Raw genomic sequence first — 13,420 nt, 5'->3', positions numbered from 1 at the left:
ACCTCCTCACTGCTTGCTCCTTCCTTCGTGACAGATCTCGGTGTGCCAGGAGATGCTGCGAGAGCTGCGCCACGCCGTTTCTTGCCGCAAGCCGACCCGCTCCCGCCGGCGCCGGCGCCACTACACCACCCGAGGCGCCCTGTCGCTGCGCTCTGTCCGAGAGATGCGCCTCAGCAACGGCAAACTCTACTCGGGGACTCTGGTGTCTGAGCCGGGGCCACAGCGCCTCCTGGAGGAGACCCCCCGGCCTTGCACCCACGTCCGCATCTGCCACGAGTGCCGGCGCATCCAGACTCTTCGGGGAGCCCCCCCGCCGCCTCGGGGGCCCCCGCCTTCTGAGGAGGGCACTCCGCGCCGGGGAGCCCCCCGCGAACTCAGCGGGCAGGAGTGATGCCCGCCCCACGTGCTTACTGGCCCCCTTCCCCACCTCGGCCCTGCCTTCGCTCTCGTGCGGAGGCGCCTGCTCTTAAGACATGTACGCTATGCGTATGCCCTGATTTGGGGGACCCAGACCTGAGGGGACTTCCCCGCGCACACCCTGGCGCATAATCCCTTGCCCTAGGGGTAGTGTGTGGATATCTTTGCGGCCCTCCTGCCTCCCCGCCAAAAAAGAAGGCCACAGCTCTTCTCAAAATCCAAGGGGGAGAGAGAGTTCTTTTCTAATCCCCACTTCTCGTGGGAAAGAGACATACATGCCCCCCCCCGCCCCAGTTGAACCTCGCCGTTGTGGTGATTAGATCTGTGGCAGCTTGTTTCTGACGCCGCAGAAAGACAGTTTCCTGAGCCTCTTACTATGAGGGAAAGGGATATGAAAACCAATATCCACAGACACAGACCCCACCCCACCCCTGTCGGCCTTGCCCCCCTCCAGCTCCTCCTACCCCTTCCACAGTGCAGCTGCAACCACAGCCCCCCTTTTTGTGCTGTTCCCCCCATGCCTTTGCCCCGTGGAGGGAGTTTGCTTAAGCAGAGGTGCCAAAAGGGGTTCGGGATCCCACACTGCCCCCGCCACGTGCCTGCTGGGAAATGAATACCTCCAGCTATTTGCGGGGCAAAGGGACAGTTCACCTTCTTTTTCCGGGGTGGGGGTGGGGGGAAGGCCGGGACCCCTGCCGGAAGGTCCAGTTAGCGGCGTGGAAACGTAAACCCGCCGCAAGGCGGGCAAGGAGGTGGGTTGCGTGCAAGCAAACTGTACACTGGCGATGGAGACTGAACTCAGGGTCAACTAAGCCGCCTTCTGAGGAGTCGTGGGGCCTACCGGGTTCCACGCTTTTAACAAACCAACCTGAAGTAATACAGGACCAAGAACTAAAAAAAGGGGGCAAGTGGGAAGATAAAGACCCCGACAGAGGTAACGGACCAACCCAGCTTTTGGGGTGGGGGTGGGGGGGAAGTGAACCGCACAGGACCCTGGAAGCAGAAGAGAGTGGGGAGCGAGGATTTGGTCTGTGGGGGCCCCTCCCCATGACGTCTTGTCTGTCTTTTTTTAATTTTTGTTTCATTCTTTAAGAAAAGTTTTTTTCTTTTTCTTTTTGGAGAAATTTCTATAGAAGCCAAAAACTGGAGACTTTAGTGGCAACCCCAAAAGACAAATAAACGTGAAAATACTTGATTCTTTTATGTGAGTGATGGGAGAGAATTATTACTTTGTGCTAATGGTGGGAGCAGCTTGGTACACGTCCGTGGTGGGGCGGGGGAACCCCATGTGTGGACACCTGCAAACATCAGCACACATGATCCATCATATTTCCTTCCCTAAGCCTTGCTTGGGACGCAGGTGGCGCTGTGGTGTAAACCACTGAGTCTCATGGGCTTGCCGATCAGAAGGTCGGCGGTTTGAATCCCCACGACGGAGTGAGCTCCAGTTGCTCGGTCCCTGCTCCTGCCAACCTAGCAGTTCAAAAGCACGCCAAAAAGTGCAAATAGATAAATAGGTACCGCTCTGGCGGGAAGGTAAACGGAGTTTCCGTGTGCTGCTCTGGTTTTGGTGTTCGTTCCGCCAGAAGCAGCTTAGTCATGCTGGCCACATGACCCAGAAAAACTGTCTGCGGACAAACGCCGGCTCCCTCTACCTGTAAAGCGAGATGAGCGCCGCAACCCCAGAGTCGTCTGCGACTGGACTTAACTGTCAGGGGTCCGTTACCTTTAAGCCCTGCTTGCTTGAAACAGCAGCTTGTGAAATGAAGCCAAGAAAGCAAAGGCGAAGGATGCACAAAACTTGATTGACAAAATGGTCTTTCGGATTTTTTTAACGCGTTTTAAACATCTTCCTAGGGGGAGATTAAATAATGCACAATCATTGAAAATCCGAATCGTTTCATCATACAGAAATTAACTGCAGAGTGTACCCCTTTTCTCTGATCCATAGAACAATTGTAACAAAATGTGTTTAAAAATAAGAAGAAAGGGAAAGGAAATTGGTACGAACACATTACAGGCATTTCAGATGGAGCCGGCCCTGCTCTTAGGCAGGCCAGAGAAAGGATTGCACCTCAGGCAGCTGATTTCAAGGTACCGCTAAAGGACAGCAAATGTTCACTTGTAATGCATTGCTGGGTATTTTTTTTTTACCCCCACTCGTACATTAGATTCTAGAAATTAGAAGATTGAGCTTTGAGCTTTCTGGCGATTATCTGATTGATCCTCAGTGGAGAATTACTTTTCAATTGACATATACAGGGTTGCAATGCTAATCAAAAAGAGACTAATTACATCCCTGTGCAGGAAACCTCTAAGTTTATATATATATATATATATATATATATATATATATATATGATCACATGAAAGTTCTCATACAAAGTGTATTGAAATAAATTGATGTTTTGGTTTTTCTGATGAAGGCAAAACAGAATCAAATATACAGTGGTACCTCGGGTTACATACGCTTCAGGTTACATACGCTTCAGGTACAGACTCCGCTAACCCAGAAATAGTGCTTCAGGTTAAGAACTTTGCTTCAGGATGAGAACAGAAATCGTGCTCTGGCGGCGCAGCAGCAGCAGGAGGCCTCATTAGCTAAAGTGGTGCTTCAGGTTAAGAACAGTTTCAGGTTAAGTATGGACCTCCGGAATGAATTAAGTACTTAACCCAAGGTACCACTGTAGTTGTGGTTTTAAAGCTGCTGTTCTGTGTGTGGCAGCCAGACGATATGCCCAACATAAAATATACCAGCATTTCCCTGCATAATGACTCCCAGACATTTTGGACTTCAACTCCCATCATCCCTGACCATTGGCCAAACCAGCTGGTGCTGATGGGAGTTACAGTCTTCTCTTCAGCACTCTGTTCACCAGCCCTTGTTCTTGAACCCATTTGCCCAGTTCCTTCACACTCCTGTTTCCCCTTGACCCTGTGATATGTCTCTCTGACCTTTGGCATAGGAATATTTCTACAGATTCCCCTCCCATTATTTCTCTTTGCCTCAGCTCCTTGTCTTCCCTGCCCCTCCTTCCAGTTCACTTCTTCCTCCTCCAGGCATCCATCCCTCAAAATCCTAGTTTCCAGACTTACTCAGCATATTTTCTCTGGCCACTCTGTCACAAATCTCTTCCCAAGGTTCTTTACTTAGCCTTTGGCTAGCCTCAGGAAGTTGTTCCTGTCAGTAGGGACCTTGCCAAACATATTTTTCCTTCTCCCACAGAAACGGGAAACATTCCTAGAGCTTTGTTCTTTGAGCAGCTGGAGTGTTTGTGGATATTCAGTGCAAGCGCTTGGGCTCAGTTAGTCGGTGTCTGGAGACTTCACTGCTGCAAGTCCAGGACGATATAGAAGCAGCCTGTTAAAACCTCGCTGCTAGCCAGGGCTCGATGCAGCACATACAGAGTCTGCCATGAAATGATCTGTGTGACTTAGGATTGTGTCATGGGAGAATGTCCAAAATCTGATTACAGGGAAGCCTCAGCATTTCGGAGGGCTTTCGAACAAAACATCCTGTCCGAGGTAATTTTAATCAACAAGATGAAAGCCTCCACTTCAAACCATTGATTTTAGTCAGCATGCCAGCTCCCATTTCTTTCTTCTTTTTACAACGGAGAGGGACATTTTTATGGATTGACACTTATTATTGATTGGCACAGCCATTAACCATGTTGTTCTGCAGTTTTAAAAGGCTTCTACACAAGACAACCTCCTGTCTTACATTGGAGAGAACGTAAATAAATAAATATATGATTTCTTTCCATGAGGAAACGTATGCAGGATGCAAGTTTGGTGGTGTCTTCGTTTTCTTCCCTTATACACAAAATGTAGGGTTTAACTCACACTTTAAAGGTAAACATGAAGTGGCTTGTGGATTCACATAGGCTAGTATGAAAGGCTTGAGATGTGGAGCTGGCAGAGCCTGGCTTTAGATCTCAGCTTGGTTTCATCTCAACAAAGCTTAGGGAAATCATTTTCTCTCAGACTGCCTCCTAGAGCAAAATATACACCAGGAGGCTTAGTTTCCAGAGCCAGGATCAGTGTCCTATGCTCAAACCGTCTTGCCCCGGTGAGCAACCTGGACGCCGAATTCTGCACCTGCCGGCGTTTCCGAACCAACTTCAGAGGCAGCCCTACGTATAATGCGTTGCAGTAATCTAACCTCGAGGTTACCAGAGCATAGACAACAGTAGTTAAGGTTGTCCCTGTCCAGATAGGGGCGTAGCTGGGCCACCAGCTGAAGCTGATGGAAGGCGATTTGGGCCACTGAGGCCACCCGAGTCTCAAGCGACAGCAAAGGATCCCGGAGTACCCCAAGCTATGAACCTGCTCCTTCAGAGGAAGTGTAACCCTATCAAGAGCAGGTGATCTCCCAGCCATCCGGTCTAGGCAGCCACCCACTAACAGTGTCTGAGTCTTATCTGGATTGAGCTTCAGTTTATTGGCTGTAATCCAGTCCATTATCGAGGCAAGGCAATGGTCCACCACATCCACTGCCTTGCCTGCAGATGTAAAGGAGAAGTAGAGATGTGTGTCATCAGCATATTGCTGACAATGTACTCCAAAATGACCCTGTTCAGTGGCTTCATGCAGATGTTACACAGCATAGCGGATAAAATTGAACTCTGAGGAACCCCACATTGAAGGCTCCACAGGGTCAACCCCCCCCCCACATTAACCTCTGGAAATGTCCACCCAAGTAGGACCGGAACCACCGCAAAGTGGTGCCACACACACCCCTAACTTGGACAGCCGCTCCAGAAGGATACCACGGTTGACGGTATCAAAAGCTGTTGAGAGGTTGAGGAGAATTAACAGGGGCACATTTCCCCACCTCTCTCCTGACAAAGGTCATCATACATGGAAACCAAAGGAGTTTTTGCGCCAGAACCGCACCGAAATCCCAGTGGAAATGGATCCAGAAAATCTGTTTCCTCCAAGAGCACCTGGATCTGGTCTGTGAGCTTTTAGCATCACAACAACCCTGTGAGATCAGCTGGACTATGTTGTTGTTGTTGTTGTTGTTTAGTCGTTTAGTCGTGTCCGACTCTTCGTGACCCCATGGACCAGAGCACGCCAGGCACTCCTGTCTTCCACTGCCTCCCGCAGTTTGGTCAGACTCACGTTTGTAGCTTTGAGAACACTGTCCAACCTTCTCGTCCTTTGTCGTCCCCTTCTCCTTGTGCCCTCCATCTTTCCCAGCTTTAGGGTCTTTTCCAGGGAGTCTTCTCTTCTCATGAGGTGGCGAAAGTCTTGGAGCCTCAGCTTCACGATTTGTCCTTCCAGCGAGCACTCAGGGCTGATTTCCTTAAGAATGGATACGTTTGATCTTCTTGCAGTCCATGGGACTCTCAAGAGTCTCCTCCAGCACCATAATTCAAAAGCATCCATTCTTCAGCGATCAGCCTTCTTTATGGTCCAGCTCTCACTTCCATACATCACTACTGGGAAGACCATGGCTTTAACTATACGGACCTTTGTTGGCAAGGTGATGTCTCTGCTTTTCTCAGCTGGACTATGCTGAGAAATAATGGCTGGCTCAAGGTCTCTTTCTGGGCTTTGGGGCTGTTGGGTGGGGAATTATTAATAATAATAATTTTAAAGCTAGGTCCCTCTTGCTCTAGGTCAGGGGTCAGCAAACTTTTTCAGCAGGGGGCCGGTCCACTGTCCCTCAGACCTTGGGGGGGGGGGCTGGACTATATTTTGAAGGGGGGGGGATGAACGATTTCCTATGCCCCACAAATAATCCAAAGATGCATTTTAAATAAAAGCACACATTCTACTCATGTAAAAACACGCTGATTCACGGACCATCCGTGGGCCGGATTTAGAAGGCGATTGGGCTGGATTCGGCCGTCGGGCCTTAGTTTGCCTACCCATGTTCTAGGTCTTATGGTATTTGGAACCTAACAATTGGGCTGGGGTCTAAAACTAATCCCTGCTATATGGTTGACCTCAGCTTTTAAAAATCTAGATTGTTCCATATTGCATATAGTCCATTCTGTCTTCTCAGGCATGCTTGAGTGTGGTGGTATATCAGCAGCTTACTTTTATTTATTTTTAAGGAAAATGCATTTTTGTTTTAACATTTTGGATTTTTATCAATACTTCTCAAAAGCTATATAAACATGTATACCCAATACAAAGTATATTTTCTCTAATATTTATTTTAAAACCAAAGCAGTAAAAAAAAAAGAAAGTTAAAGCATTGCTTGTATTTCTGTAATGTTTTGCACACTGGAATTTCTCAAGCAGACATGTATCTCCCCTTCATTAGAGGAATGCCTTGCAGTGCCCACTTTTAAACACCAGGTGGCATCCCCTTCTTTAATCTAGTTATGGCTTGATGCTAGGGGCTAACTGTGCAGCCTCTTGAACTTGCTGATTGTAAGGTCAGCAGTTCGAATTCCTGCGTCGGGGTGAGCTCCTGTTGCTCTCTCCCAGTTCCTGCCAACCTAGCAATTCGAAATCACACCAGCGCAAGTAGATAAATAGGTACCTTTGCGGCGGGAAGGTAAATGGCATTTCTGTGCGCTCTGGCACTTGTTATGATGCACCAGAAGCGGTTTGAGGAATCTATGGCCCCTGTAACCAATTCCGCAGACTGGAGCAGTTGCTTGGGCATATGTATGAGGTGATGCGGTCTCACAGGTAAACCATATGAAAAGCAAGTGCTCAGGAGTCGCGCCAGAAGCAGGTTCCGCGCAGGAACACATTGCATACAAAATACAAAACACAGAAGGAACATCAGTGTATGTAATACATTAAAAAATAAAAAAACCCTTTCCTCCTTAGGAGTGAAACTCTGGGCAAACCTATTGCCCTGTGCTGGTTTATAATTGGCAGGATTGCCTGCAGTTCAGGTAAAATTGCTTTTGCAGAGAAGATCTGGTTCATAGGTTCCCAGATGGCCATGCTATTTGCGATCAGGGCTTTTGGCTGCGTACACATCGCATGTTTAAAGCACATCTCCACCTGCAGCGAATCCTGGGAATTGTAGTTCCCAGGATTCTGTGGAGTTGGGAGCACTTTAAATGTATGTTCTGCACACAACCTTTGCTACCTGTAGGTGGGCACGATGGCGGCTGTGTCCACACACCATGCATTTAAAGCAGATTTGGAGCCAGGGACATAGCTAGCTGCTCTGGCACCCGGAGCGGCTGGGGTGGGGTGAGCCACCCACAGTGGATGCAAGCCCCACGCTGCCGTTTCAGGCAGCCATTTTGTCTCCCCACTCAAGGATGACATCCGGGGAGGACTGCACCCCTGCAACCCCCTTCTACGCCCCTGTTTGGAGCACAGGACTTTGATCCCGAAAGCTGTAGTGCGTGCTGGAAAGGGCTGCCCTGTGTTGGAAAGAGGCTAATTTCCAGTTTCGGAGGGGGGACGACGACAATGTGCTTCAAACATGGGGCCTGGGTCCTGTATACATGAAGGAGCGTCTCCACCCCCATTGTTCAGCCCAGACACTGAGATCCAGTGCCAAGGGCCTTCTGGCGGTTCCCTCATTGCGAGAAGTGAGGTTACAGGGCACCAGGCAGAGGGCCTTCTCGGTGGTGGCGCCTGCCCTGTGGAACGCCCTCCCTTCATATGTGAAGGAAATAAGCAGCTATCTCATCTTTAAAAGACATCTGAAGGCAGCCCTGTTTAAGGAAGTTTTTAATATTTAATATTGTATTGTTTGTAACACTCGATTGGGAGCCGCCCAGAGTGGCTGGGGAAACTCACCCAGATTGGCGGGGTATAAATAATAAAGTATTATTATTATTATTATTATTATTATTATTATTAGTGGTGGTGTGTCCTTTTCCGCTGCTTGAGGCGAAATGCTGCGTGTGGCCCTGCCACTACCGCTGCTGCCACCACACTTGCCGCCACTTTCCTGCTCCTTCCACCACAGCCACCTCGTGCTCTGTCGCTGGGTGGCACCCATTTCAGACAAGCTCACACCAATTTTGGCTGAGATTTCGCGGCGAGATCTCATGCGATTTTGCCTGAAATTGACACCAGTGGTGGTGGCGCCTCTCCACCAGCAGAGGAGGTGACAGGGCAGGCAGTGAGGGTGTCATCGGTTGGCTTCTGCCACCTGAGGCAGCGGCCTTACCCGGCCTAATAACTGGGCCGGTGCTATTTTTAAATTCACTTTTACTGTATGGTGCTTATATAGGTGCTGCCTTTCCCTGACCCTGGTCTGTGTACTAAATCGTGCCAGATTGTCAACTGAATTTTAATTTTGACGAAAAATTGTACCCAGGAGCCAGTAGGCTAAACCACATGGAGGCAAACAAGCCTTGTCCTCTCTGTGCCTCCTCAGAGGGTGCTGAATCATTCTGCCTCATGCTATGGCCAGCCTTTCCTGGCATGCATTTTCCATCATGTTAATATGTGTGCAGACTAATGCAAACATCATTGTTCAAACCTTCTTCTTTTTTAAATGAGATTTTTATCAATTCCCCCCCATAATACAGCAAAATAGCAGCTGCAGAAAAATACAAATCGAACTAGTAGAATACGGAGTCCTCTCTTAAAAGTAATTCTTAGCCCTTAACGCATGGGTAGGCAAACTAAGGCCCGGGAGCTGGATCCGGCCCAATCACCTTCTAAATCCGGCTCACAGACGGTCCAGGAATCAGCATGTTTTTACATGAGTAGAATGTGTGCTTTGATTTAAAATGCATCTCTGGGAATTTGTTCGTTTTCCCCCTTCAAAATATAGTCTGGCCCCCCACAAGGTCTGAGGGATAGTGGACCGGCCCCCTGCCGAAAAAGTTTGCTGACCCCTGCCTTAACACATCCACAGAGGACAGCAGCTCTCCCCTGCTCTCCCCTGAGATCTTTCTATTCATTTCTCAGCCTCTCACCCTGTGAGACAGACGTTCCTCTGGCTCTCACCCATCAACCACCTTCATAAGTATATAATCTCTGGACCTTAAGAAAGGCCCTGGATGTAGGACACCAAAGAAAGAGGGTGGAAGGAAAGGGACAATAAGAACAGAGAAAAGAGAAAGATAAAAAAGACAAAAGAAAAATAAACATTAGAGAAAGATACAAAAAGAAAATAAATTTCCCATCTGCCGGTTACATTAAAAAAAGGATTGCCATATTTTTTGCTCTATAAGACTCACTTTTTCCCTCCTAAAAAGTAAGGGGAAATGTGTGTGCGTCTTATGGAACGAATGCAGGCTGCGCAGCTATCCCAGAAGCCAGAACAGCAAGAGGGATTGCTGCTTTCACCGCGCAGTGATCCCTCTTGCTGTTCTGGCTTCTGAGATTCAGAATATTTTTTTTCTTGTTTTCCTCCTCCAAAAACTAGGTGCGTCTTGTGGTCTGGTGCGTCTTATAGAGCGAAAAATACGGTATTTAAAACATGCTGACATCCATCATCTCCACTTTCTGCTGAACCAGGGCTTTTCCCCCCAGCTGGAACTCTCCAGAACTCTGTTCTGGTACCCATCAGGTGGGCGCCATGGCCATTCTTAGAGAATGAGGGAAATGTTCATGTTGAGTTTCATCCAGGGATGCCAACTTGAATAAAATATTGTGGGGGAAGGGGGCAGGTAAGCCGCGTTCAGCATAATCGATCACATGACACGGTGCGCACAGGCCATTTGAATGGCAACGCCCATTAATTTTTTTATCCCCCAGGAAAAGTCCGAGGTTGGTTCCCTAATTGTTGCTATTACTGATAAACATTGGCCATGGGTTCCCCCCCCCCTCTTGTGACTTTGTCATTCAAATGTTCTGATGGCTATAGGAATTTCAGGATCGATCTCAAAAGGCCGCTTTCTTTTCAGTCCTATTTGCATAATGGAAATACAACCAAAAGAAAGGAACAGCATCAGCTCACATTAGCAATTTTTAAAATCCATCAGTCCTGACTTATATATATATATTAATAGAAGCAGTTCATTTGTCCAAATCAGGGCCAGCCCAAGACATTTTGGCACTTGCAGTAAACCACAAAATGGCATCCCTGCCCCCGCCCCCTCACCAGGGAAGAAGAGGTGAGGGGAAATCTTCGTCAGAAGGAAGTGGGGAATAAAATTTTGCATTGGGATCCAGTGGTGCAATGTGGTGGGGGCACAGGAGCAGCACAAAATTATTAGGGGCACAAAATTTCCAAAGAAAATAAATAGCACGCTCTCTTCCTCAGTCAGGGCCTCTCTCAAGAGGCAAATCCCACCCACTCGGGTCCCACAATTGCGCTCCCATGCTCTCATTCTCCTCCCAAAGCCTTCACTTATTCCATTGGGTGAAAGGCACATATTTTGTTGGGCTGTTTATATCATTTGTTTTATTTTATATTCTGCTGGTGGCTGTCATCTGCATTGAACTGAAGGTGGAAAGGGGGAAATGGTGGTGGTGGGGCAATCAAGGAGGTGGGCTGGCTGCGGTTGCCATGCAGGTGCTGTGACAGGTTAGAGAGTGCAATAGTTGTCTTGCCCTGGGCCCGGGCAACTCACGCTATGCCACTGTTGGGATCTGCTGCCCCTGTGGATCCTGCTGCCTGAGGCGACCACCTTACCTTGTCTAGTAGCTGGGCCGGCCCTGATCCAAATAGATATCCAAATGAGACTTATAAAAGGCATATGTTAAAATGTTGATGTAATGCTGATTATGGCTTTTGAGGGGACATGGAGACGGGGCTTGTGCTGTGGTGCTTTCTTTCTGGTTAGAAATCGTTGGTCATGTTAACTTCGGGGTAAATCCTTGATATTTGCAAATGTTCAGACACTTTTAAATGACATTCCTGTGATGTGTGTGTGGGGGGGGTGCTTTGCTGTTTTTGCTGCAAGAGAGGAACACAACTACCCCTCTCTGGAAAATATTATGAATACTAATTAATGCCCCGCCTTTCTCCCAGAACCGATCTAAATCACATCTCTCCACCCTGACACGGAATGGCTACGAGCCCAGTCTGCCTTTCCGCACATTCCTGGGCCATTTCTCTGCTGGGCGGAGACGTGCATCTTCCTCTGGGTGCGCCGACGGAACTCCTTGCCACTGCTTGCCAAGGGTGCAAGGACTGGGCGGGGGAGGGCGTCGATACAGCTCCTTGCCGAAGGTTCAAGGGAGCCTAGGTACACCTGTGGCACTAGCGCGCAGAAGGAGAAGCGCTTCCCCGGACATTGTATTTAATAATTCCTCAGAGGCGTGGGAGGGGAGACGACCCCAGAAGGAAACCGCAACTCTCTTTGAAGGAACCGACGCAATCCTCACGGCGAACACGCGGGGGCAACCTCGAGTCGAAGTGCGCGCCCTCTTTTCCCTGCGCTTCCATCGCGGGGTTTCCATCTCGTGCAACCAAACGGACCAGAAGGAAAGTGGTTCTGCTGCGGGAACCGAGACAGCAGGATCCCCTTCCCTCGCCCCACACAAAGGGACGAGTTGCGGAAGGGTGGGGCGGGCGGAGGAGAGAAAGAGGGGGTGCTAACGGTATTGGAGTAGCAACGGTCCTAATTCGGAGTGTTCTGGTTTTGGGGGCGATGATGAGCACCCCGACACGTGGAGATCATGGGTGCGGGCGCCAGACGTACTGGTGGATCCTGGGGGGGGGGGGGGTTTCCAGGGCCGAGATCGCTTGGTTGCTGCTGAGAAGGGGCAGATCTATTAATCTATCAGTCGGAGTCAGCATTTATGCTACTTTTAGCTGAATCACAGGATTTGAACGTCCCTATGCAGAGCTCCTGACTCGGGAGGGGGAAGAGGGAAGGACAAAGCGGACTAGAAACTTGGGCTGTAGACCCGTGATAAAGTCCCCAAAGGAAAGCCGCAACCTCCCCCTCATGTAATATTTTTGCATCAGGCTGCAGGTGGATTCCTTATTAATACCTAGGGTTTAAGGGGGTGTCCCCCCCCCAAAAAAAATCTCTAACAGTATTCACAAGTCACACCACCCAAGAGCCCCAGAGGTTAAGTGATGGAGATGCTGGGGGGTATGGGGGGGGGGACAATGTGCCAATTAATACATGGTTTAAAATTGCAGAGGATGTAATGGTATATCTTACAATGAAGCAGGAGGAAGTGGGGGCGGGCGGGCGGGAGGTCGGAGCTGTGTGCCCCCCCCGCCTCTTCCCCATATACCAGCTGCCTGTCTGTCTGCGTCTTCCCCCCCCCAACCCCCCCCCCCAGGTCTTGGCATGAGATGGAAAAAGCGAGGCGTCCGATATGAGGCTTATGTAACCGGAGCCTCCTCTCTGGACAAGACGGGACACGTGCGGGAACGTATGAGACAGCTGTCCGGGAGGGGGGGGAGAGGCGTAGGGAAGGACAGAGAAAAGACGGCGGGGAGGAAGGTGAAAGGGCGTCTCGGTCTAAGAGCCCAGGCTCCTTCGCGAGAGAGAGGGGGGGAAATATTCTGTGTGCTCTAACCACTAGGAATCACTCCCCTTCCGCACGTTGAGCCCCGGGAGTTATGAGCTTCCCCGCTGGAAAGGGAAAGGGGGTATATCTCCATCTAATGGTGTCCTTACAGGAGGAGGGAGAGTTTGCACTAAGAATTAGACTTCCATTTGCATCGTCTCCCCATCGCTTAGATGGGTTTGGCAACTCCTTCAGCCAGCCCCTCTCTGCAGCTGTGCCTTCAACAGTCATCTGTCAGGAAAGCTTTAGTTGAGATTCCTGCATTGCAGGGGGTTGGACTAGATGACCCTCGGGAGCATAGCTGTCAATGTTTCCCATTTTTTAAGGGAGATTCCCTTATTCCGAATAGGATTCCTCGCAAGAAAAGGGAAAAGTTGACAGCTGTGCTCGGGAGTTCCCTTCCCCCTCTATGATTCTGTATCAGGGGTCAGAAAAGTTTTTCAGCAGGGGGCCGGTCCACTGTCCCTCAGATCTTGTGGGGGGCCGGACTATATTTTTTTTGGGGGGGGGAATGAGAAAATTCCTACGCCTCACAAATAACCCAGAGATGCATTTTAAATAAAAGCACACATTCTACTCACGTAAAAACACGCTGATTCCCGGACTGTCCGCAAGCCGGATTTAGAAGGCGATTGGG

The 13,420-nt window shown here is 49.4% G+C and overlaps 1 protein-coding gene across 2 annotated transcripts in view; it reads left to right on the top strand.

Annotated features, from left to right (window-relative positions):
• GRIK5 (glutamate ionotropic receptor kainate type subunit 5) overlaps positions 1 to 1,618 on the top strand; it is a 95,134-nt gene extending 93,516 nt beyond the window's left edge. For both annotated transcript variants that reach the window (XM_081018632.1, XM_081018631.1), the window contains one exon: positions 35 to 1,618. In XM_081018632.1, coding sequence (XP_080874758.1) covers positions 35 to 391 — 357 coding nt within the window. In that variant the 3' untranslated portion in view covers positions 392 to 1,618. The remainder of the gene's footprint in view (positions 1 to 34) is intronic.
• Positions 1,619 to 13,420: the final 11,802 nt, after the last annotated feature.

Source organism: Podarcis pityusensis (genome assembly GCF_964106645.2).
Source record: "Podarcis pityusensis genome assembly, chromosome: 8".
Lineage (NCBI taxonomy): Eukaryota > Metazoa > Chordata > Lepidosauria > Squamata > Lacertidae > Podarcis > Podarcis pityusensis.
This window is presented reverse-complemented; position numbering and strand designations above follow the sequence as displayed.